The 9,330-nt window shown below is 47.0% G+C and overlaps 1 protein-coding gene across 1 annotated transcript; it reads left to right on the plus strand.

Moving 5' to 3' along the window:
• The first annotated feature begins 5,766 nt into the window (after positions 1–5,766).
• LOC116562366 (putative cTAGE family member 3) lies at positions 5,767–7,797 on the plus strand. The gene is given in 2 exon segments (XM_032294553.1): positions 5,767–6,900; positions 6,902–7,797. Coding segments are annotated over 2 exon segments (618 nt in total). The 5' UTR covers positions 5,767–6,390; the 3' UTR covers positions 7,010–7,797.
• The last annotated feature ends 1,533 nt before the right edge of the window (positions 7,798–9,330 follow it).

Consider the following 9,330-nt stretch of genomic DNA (forward strand, 5'->3'; position numbering starts at 1 on the left):
GGAGGAAGGGAGGTAGGGGAGGAAGGGAGGTAGGGGAGGAAGGGAGGAAGGGAGGAAGGGGTGGAAGGATGTTGAATTCTTGCTGGTTTAATTGAAAGGGGAAAGAGTGTGTTTAAAGAGGATTCTCAGAAGAAAAATCACTGAGGTAAAATACATTTTAGGTAGTTGATTGAAAAGATGAAACGTAAGGATTTCTTGGGTAACTGACCTGAGGTGACCCTGAGGCCAATGGCACCCCAGGGAGCCAGGCCCTCCTGGGATGCAAACCTAGGAAGGAGGGCTGGGCCGGGTCCATGCTTGTATGGCTGGAAGGGCCAAGCCCAAGCCAGCGCCTGGCTCCATGTGGCTCCTTTCTCTAAACTAACATACAGACTAAAATAAATAAGACGTTTTCTCCACGGGAAGAATGCATTGATGATGGCTACCACTTGTTGAACCTTAAATATATGCCAGGCACCATGATAAGTACATAGAAACCCTTTACATGCCCATTCTCCCCAGCTGTCACACAGCCCACGTGTAAAATACTATCGTTCCCACCATTTCATGGAGAAAGAACTGACACAAGAGTGCAGAGGCCACTCACTGGGTCGTTCACTGAAGCTTTGCCCTCAAGGCTTCTGTGATGCTCAGGCCCCTGTCAGGCTCTGGAAGGGGCCCAGCCATGCGTTCTCTTGGTCATGTGTTTGGAAGTTTTGCAAAATGGGTTACTAATATTTCACTTGTAATTGGTGAAGACAGGTTTCCTCTTGCCGATGTTCCCTCCAGCACATGCATGTTTCCTGTGTCAAGCATCAGTGATTTTCAGGGGAAAAAGTCACTGAGTTGGGGATACAATCAGTTTGAATGAGCGAGATCTATTCCGATGATTTGCTACCACTTCTGCGTTATCAAGTGCTCCTGTACAGGAATGGCTGCCAGGACCCAGGACTACTCTGTCTGTCCACTTCCTGACTCGCCCAGGGGGTGGTGACAGGGGCCTGTCTCTGCGTCTATGTAGAGGAACATGAACAGTAGAGGAACCCCAGACCTGTAGCACATGGAGTCCAAAGCTACTGTGGAGAATTCTCCCAATTATCTGACTTGTAAAACTGTTAGCAGAGTTGATTCTCATCAACAAAGGCCTCTCTTGTCAGGAATGTACTTAATGTGGCCTTTATGCTTATAAGCACATCATGGATTGTTTTTTTCTTCAATGGCAGTTTCAAGAAATACAATTCACTGCAGCTGTTGTATTTTTAGGGTGGAAATCGATAGTCATGTTCTATCTATGAGTGTGTCTACGTGTGAAGTGGCATATTCTACACATTCCAACTCTCCCTAGTGAAACATTTCTATCAACCTGGTTAGGGGAAAGGCTGAATTATCTTTTATAAAGTCCTAGCCAGAGGAAGAGTCCATCAGAGCCCCAAAATACCAGATAAAAGTGTTGCAGAAGTGTACCGTTGATAAAAACATGAAATTAGGTATCTGGATTGTTGAGCATTTTTCGGTACTTGTCAGCTCTTCAATATTTGTGATGTGCCATGGTCTTTACATTCCAGACATCACTTTTGTACCTAATTTTGTATTTGTAATTTTATATTCTTCTTTTCTTAAGGAAAATACTCCAGACTGTATAAGATGTAGGCCCACAAAACCTGAATCGATTCCTGGCAGAGTAATGAAGTAACAGCTGGAATCACAGCCACTAAATGGCCAAGCCAGGATTTGAAGCCGGAATTCAGGCATGGGCCTCAGAGGGCGTCCTGGACTCTAACATTCGTCCCTGGAGTCAGGGTCTTGTTGAGGTGCAGATTCTGACTCAGTAGACATGGGCTGGGGCCCAGGTGCCGTGAGGCTGCTGCTCTGTGGGCCGCACTCAGGAGCCAGGGTCTCTCAGCTGATGTGCTCTATGGCGGCTCTCGGGCAGTGCAATTAACCACTGCCACTCAGGGAGGTGGTGGGACTTGCCCAGATAGCAGAGTCACAGGCTGAACTCACAGCTCCTGCCCCCGCCTACCATGGTGGCAAGGGGGTTAAGTGTGGAGTCCCAGGAGTCAGCTCTGGGTCCCCAAGAGGAATGTCCCTTCCAGCCCCCTACACCTCAGGTGGAAGCTGTCCCTCCTGTTTCCTGGAATTGGCCTGAGACGCTGCAGTCAGTCTCGACCTGCAAGGGTAGCAGGAGAGCACTGGCGTTTCCAGTGTGACAGCCGTACCTGGCTGGACTCTACTTGTCTGGCTTTCTTGGTGACAGGCCACTCAGCCCCGATAAGCATCAGTTTCCCTGTGCATGAAATGAGCTGAATATGACCCACCTCATAGAGTTATTCTGGATTAAATGAGGCGTTACATGACTAGTTACACAATCTGACTCTGCGTGTGTTGGCCCACAGCACCGTGGAACTGATCATTGTTGTTCCTGGGCTAAACTGACCTTCGGAATCAAGTGACTACTTCTTGCAGCATGTACTCTCAGCTTCCTGTTTCTCAATGTGTGTGAAGAAGAGACGGTGTTAGAACAGAAGGCCATCTGCAAACATTCACACCCTGCAGAGGGCTGAGCAGAGGCTAAGCGCTTGATGGCAGCTAATTGTTCCCTGACAGATGTCAGCTTTGCCTGTCTGTCTCTCTTAGTGTGTTTGCAGCTGTGCAGCAGGCTGACAGCCTCTGCCATTCTCTTTCTGCCTGGGTCCTCCGAAATGCACCCCAAATCCTAGCCATGCTGCTTGATCACCACAGGCCTGCCTGGTGACAACAGGCTGTGGTGATTTTATTTGTCACCTTTAGAGCTTGTGTAGCAGCATTTCTTTCCTAGAGGCTCCAGATGTTCGTCCTGCAGACATCTCTTCCAGGAGAAAAGGGAATAGATGAGGGTAGGCTGTATTTCCTGGCTATCCCAATCCTCTGGTCATTAGCATCCCCCAGAAGGACATGCAGCATAATGGCTGCAGTCTCTATGTGGCGCTGCCCCGGGCTCTGTAGCCTGGAAGGTCCCACATCAGTTGCAGCCGGGTCTGGATTTGGGTTATTTTAAGCTGCCCCTGCAATGCAGCTGCAAATCCAGAAAAAGAGGAATGAGGGGTCTGCTCATCACGGAAGAGCTCACTAAGAACACGTTGTCACTGGCGTAGAGAGCAGGAGACAGTATAATTACAGTCATTCCAAGAGGTTCAGCATCACCCCTTTCAGGAGCACCCCTCCCATTTCTTTGGTGCCAATACCTTTTTTTTAAAAACCCTCCCGGGGAAATTTCGAAATACCATTGGTAAAAGCAAACTGCTTCACTTAGCTCCTTAGTTATTTGTTTAGGATTTAATATATCTCCTTAGATTTTTTTGGGAAGGAATTGAAGACTCTTACACTGCCCTTTGGGGGAAGGGAGTGTCCAAGAAGAGGGGAGGAGCTTTCACCTTCAACCCAGTGACCTCAACTGCATTCCACATGAAGCATGAGCTTTAGGACAACATGAGCACAGACTGAACCCTGAGAATGCAGTTTGCCCACTCATCTATTTATTTATTTGGTGTCTGAATCAACAGGCTCTGGTCAGGAAGAGGAAGAGGGGAAGCTATGAAACTCATGTCCTTGGAAAGCTGTGTTTAGTGGACACCTATTGGTCCTGAATGGCAGGCAGAATCCCGGGTTCACAAGGGTAAATTCTCTAACTCTGAAGTTCCTTCTATGTCATTTCCATCTGTCTTAGCTTTTCAGATTCCTCAGTATTTTTTCTGCTTCATTCATGTATGTATTCATTCATCCATTCAGTGAGCATTCATTAAATGTCAACTTCGTGCCAGGACTGCACTGGACATGGGGGCCACTGTCTCCACCCTTTCAGCTTACAATGCAGTGAGGGGCAGAAGAGCAGGGGTGAGTGGGCACACAGCAAGGTCAGTGCCGCTCTGGGGGAAAGCCCGCATGTCTGGGGCATGTGGAGCTGCAGAGCATCACCTACTGGGTCTAGGTGCTGGAGAGGCGTCTTGGAGTGGTCCTAGGGAAACAAGGTGGCAATGATTAGGGAGGAACTTAGTGAAAGAACGAGATGTTTAGAGGGAAATTTTGAAAATGTGGCCAAAGAGTGTACATGTAAACCCTCTCTCCAGCCCCCACAGCCTTTAGTAAGAGATCAGTTTTCTGAGAACACACTGTGGGCTCGGAGCTCTGTGGAGGACGTGCCAGCCATGGCTCAGGTGCTGCTGAGGCTGCTGCCCCCACGTGACATGGAGAAGGCTGTTTGCAGAACAGCCACAGGCAGCAACACAAAGAACAAGCATGAATGGGAAACACAGGTCCCAGGAGCTCTGCCTCCCTCTCATGTGTCTGTTCACTTCTCAATAATCACTGAATACCTGCCGCATGCACTGTCCTCGGGACTGGGAAAACAGCCACATCTTAGCCCTTTTGGACCTTTACAGAATGATCAACAAATAGATGAATCTGTGGCATGTCATACCATGATGGAGGAAGACAGCTAGGGAGAAAGACAAGGGAAGGAAATGAGACAGAGCATGCAGGGCTGGGGTGAGGGTGGGAGGTGCCACACTGACAGGTGACATTCAAACACACCCTTGAGGGAGTCGCCATGTGGGTACCTGAAGTAAGGGTGGTCCAGGCAGAGGAAACATAAGTGCAAAAGCCCCGAGGCAGCAGCAGGCTTGCTGTGTTCAGGGAAAGACAAGGGGGCGTGGGAGGGAGCGGGTGGGGAGGAGAGGGAGCTGGGGACAGTGCATGGAGGGCCGTGGAGACTCTGTCTTGGGGCAGGTTGAGAAGCCAGTGGAGGCTGTAAGCAGGGGAGTGGCAGATGTGACCTCTGCTTCAACATGAGCACCCACGATCAGGTCAACATGGGTGCTGGCGTCAGAGCAGCCAACTGGTGCCTAGTAAAAACAAATAAAAACAAAAAGAGTCTCCAGATCTCCAGAAACCGATTAAACAAAAATATTTATAGAACGTCTAGTAAGTGAAGGACATTTTGTAGGTAGTTTGGGTCCTCTCCTGAAGGAGAGAGCTTTCTGGGGGAGTTGGAGATACGTGCACCCGTGGGAGATGATGTCTCACCTCAGGGCGGCGCATCATCCGTGCTGAAGGAGTGCCAGTGTTTCAGAAATGGACACAGAGCAGGTCAGTGGATGGACAGGGAAAAGGAGCACTCTCTATGTGCCAGCACTGTTCTAAGTGCTCTGGGTCTTCTGGGCATGAGATGAGCATTTTTCAGTCGTACATGGGACACTGAGGATCATGCTAGGTAGAGGTGAGCCCTTTCCTGGAAGGAGTTAATCTAGAAAGCATAATCTGTCTCATTTGGAAGGAGCTAAACAAATCTCTCTTCAATGAAGCAAAGGTCAATAAGAAAATGTCTATTTTACCTATAAAATTACCTATCAGAACTTACCATGAGGCATAATGTTAATCAAGTGCCCAAATTAATGATTTCAGACCACAGATACTGAAACACCAAAGTGATAAGGCGGCAAGTATTTCAGTTAGCTACTGCTGCATAACAAATGACTCCAAAGCTTTGGGACTTAAAACAATGATTTGTTATTGCTTATCATTCTGTCAGCTGGGAGGTTCTTCCGCTGGCCTCACCTGGGCTCATGCACATGGCTACATTTAGCTAGGGTGTCAGCTGGGTGATAGGCATAGCTGGGATGCTGGATCACCTGAGTCTTTCTCTCCATGTGGTATTGTTTTAAAATATAGGTTTTAGCGCTGCCTCAGGATGTAAAGTGTAATAAGGGGGCGAGGTGGGCAGCGTGCGCCTGTGAGGCTTATGGGTACCACTAGCTCCCCCTGCAGTGGTCGGCTCTGGTTGCCACTTGTGGATTTGGGTTTCAAATGGAAGGCTGCGTGTTCTTTGCTGCTTATTGTTGCCCCGGTTACTGTGGTGATGCCAGAGCAGCCTTAGCGCTGTGCAGGAGCCCGGGTCTACCTCTCAGCCCTACTTGGGGTTGGTCCTGGTGGAGCTACGCAGGGTTGTGGCAGCACTGCCTCAAAATATGACAGCAGATTCTAATTCCTATGTGTTTCCATGGGAATTCGTGATATGGGCAGCTATTGTTGGATTTTTCGCTGTTCCCATTTTTTTGTGGAGAAGTTTGAGATCGGTTAGGAGTCGGCTTTATGTGAGAAGAGAGAAAAAGCTTGCCGGTGTGCTTTCTGGACTAATTGACGAAAAATGTAAACTACCTGAAATATTTACCCTTGTTAAAAAAAGAGCATGGAGGCTGTGAAGTAGAGTCATCTTTAAAGGAGGCCAGCTTTGAGGAGGAGGCAACAGAGGCACGAAGTTTGGAGGCAACATGTGAAAAGCTGAATAGGTCCAATGATGAACTTGAGGATGAAATACTTGGTCTTGAAAAAGAGTTAAAAGAACAGAAATCAAAGCATTCTGAACAAAAGCAACTGATGGCTGTTATTTCAAAAATGATACAGTCTCTAGAAGATAAGTCAAAATCCCTCAAATCACAAGTAGCTGAAGCCAAAATCATCTTCAAGATATCTCAAATTAATGAAGAACGACTAAAGATAGCAATAAAAGGTGCCTTGAATGAAAATTCTCATCTTCAGAAAAGCCAGAAACAGTTTTTGCAAGAAGCTGAAGTATGGAAAGAACAAGTGAGTGAACTCAATAAACAGAAAATAACATTGGAAGACTCCAGAGTACACACAGAGCAAGTTCTAAACGATAAAGACAATCACATCGAGACTCTGACTGAACGCTTGCTGAAGATGAAAGACTGGGCTGCTATGCTTGGAGAAGACATAATGGAAGATGAGAACTTGAAATTAGCAATGAACAGTGAATCAGAAGAATGTGCTTACTTAGATCATCCTCCAAAAGGAGCTGTGAAGAAACTGATTCATGCTGCTAAGTTAAATGCGTCTTTAAAAATCTTGGAAGGAGAAGGAAACCAAATTGATTTTCAGTTATCTGAAGTTGAAAAAACAAAGGAAGAGCTTACACAGTGTATTAAAGATCTTCAGACTCAACAAGCATCTTTGCAGTCAGAAAACACACATGTAGAAAGTGAGAATCAGAAGCTTCAACAGAAACTTAAAATAATGACTCAATTCTATCAAGAAAATGAAATGAGACTCTATAGGAAATTAACACTAGAGAAAAATAGCCAGTTAGAGAAAGAAGAGAAACTTTCTAAAGTAGACAAAATGATCATCCATGCCACCGAGAAGCTGGAGACCTATAGATAGTGAGCCAAAGATCTTGAAGAAGAATTCAAGAGAACTATTATCAACGGCAGACTATTGCCTATGAGAAAAAAGCACATCGTAATTGGTTGGCAGCTCGGACTGTGCTGAAGGAAACCTCAATGATTTAAGGAAAGAAAATGCTCACAGCAGACAAAAATTAACTGAAATACAGTTTAAACTGTTAGGAAAAGGTCCTGATGCACTTTATGTTCCAAATACGGCATTTGGCAGAGAACATTCTCCATATGGTCCCTCACCAATGGGTGGATCTTCATCTGAAACGAGAGCTTTTCTCTGTCCTCCAACTTTGTTGGAGGGTCCACTCAGACTCTCACCTTTGCTTCCAGGGGAAAAGGAAGAGGCTCAAGAGGCCCAGGAAATCCTCTGCATCATCAGATTACCAACGAAAGAGGAGAATCAACCTGTGGTAGGTTACCGGATCCTCACAGGGCTCCTTCTGACACAGAGTTCCTGTCGCCTCCGTGGGAACAGGACCGTAGGATGATGTTTCCTCCACCAGGACACCAGGTCTACTGTGGTTGTGGACAAATGGGAAAGTAACTTTATGCTTAATTAAATAAATTGTAGTTTATTTTAAAAATATATACATATATGTTTTATTATTCTTCAGGTATGGAGAGACCAACAGGTCAAGAGTCTGTTGCCACTGAAAAGACAGTTTGTGACTGACAGATCCCAAGAGAAGGGAAAGTACTATGCCATGCAGGAGCACACGGGGAGGCACTGTGGTCACTGAGAAGGCAGGAGTGATGGGAAAACATGGGCAAGAGCCTTTATTGTGGTTTCCATGGGAAGGAATGAGTGAGGCAAGGTGAACCGGGTTAACGTTAGCTATTATAGTGTGAGTAATTTCAGCAGGCTCTGGGCTTAGGGGCTGTCCCTAGTTGTCTGGTACCTGGCCCAGGGGTGATTAGGGCAGAGGAATAGTGGCCTAAACCACGTGAGTCCTGTGGAATGCTGATGAAGTAGGTAGCTGGGGAATGAGCTCTGGACTGGTTAGTTTGTGTCTGAAAAGCACACTCATGGGCAAGTCGTTTGCTGTCTCTAGGAACTGGCTAACCCTGGGTGGGACAGGCCTGCCAAGGTTAGCAAGGCCCTAGATGTGGAAGCATCAGAATACACAAAAAAACATGGTTAATATGGTATCAGAGCCTCTGTCTTCATGTGGCCTTTCATGAAGGGCTCTAGAGGGAACTCCCTTAAGTGGATGTCAAGGGCCGTTCAAGACAGCAGAAGTCACAAGGTCACGTACAGCTTCCAAGCAAAGCTGGACGATATACAACATCACTTTTGCTGATCCCATGGGTCATAGCAAGTCACAGACGCACCCCAGATCCCTGCTCACGCTGAGAGGAGAGGAACATTAACCATGTGGGAGGGGAAGGTCATCACCGTTGTTTTTGCCAACAACCTGCCGCAGAAGATGTGGCTTCGGAGTGCTGCCAAGGCCTTTCTGAATGGACCAGATCCAATAGGAAGAGCAGAAAGAAGCTGAGTTCCAGCTCATTTGTCTTTGCTAGTGTGGAGTCAGGGTATAGCTTCCCTCCCACTATTGGTCCCCACATTGAGGGTCAGTTGGGTGTTTGCCCAGGAGCCTGCAGGGACTTTCTGTGCCTTTAGAGGAGGGTTGGCATGGCTTTGGGTTGCTGTCTCTGAAACCGCCCCAGAGCCTGGCATCCTGGGAGAGTGCCGGCCTGCTCTGGCAGGGAGCCCAGGCCTGTTTGCAAACTGTTTGAATGCCTTAGGGTCAAGCTCTCTCATAGACATATTATTTTCTTATCAGGAGTTAAAATAACCCTAGAACTTCTCCCATAGAAATGCAGATGCTTTTTTTTCATTGTAATATGCATTACAATGAAAGTACCATTTGTAAAGCATATGGAATTAGGCCAGTAACAACCAGCATTTACTCCACACTTTAGGGCCCATGAAGCACTTTCTCCTGTGCTTTTCCTTGTTCTCACAGTCACCTGTGGTTAGGCCTCATTATCCTACTTTTTATCAGAACACTGAAGCTCTAGGGGTTCCCTGCTCCGTGTCTTGCTGGGGGTTTCCAAATTGGCTTAGGGCCCTAGGAGTTACCCTGGGCCCAAGGGTGAAGCTATGGGAGCCCTA

Source organism: Sapajus apella, unplaced genomic scaffold (assembly GCF_009761245.1).
Source record: "Sapajus apella isolate SASKATOON/1434 unplaced genomic scaffold, GSC_monkey_1.0 scaffold32, whole genome shotgun sequence".
Classification (NCBI taxonomy): Eukaryota; Metazoa; Chordata; class Mammalia; order Primates; family Cebidae; genus Sapajus; species Sapajus apella.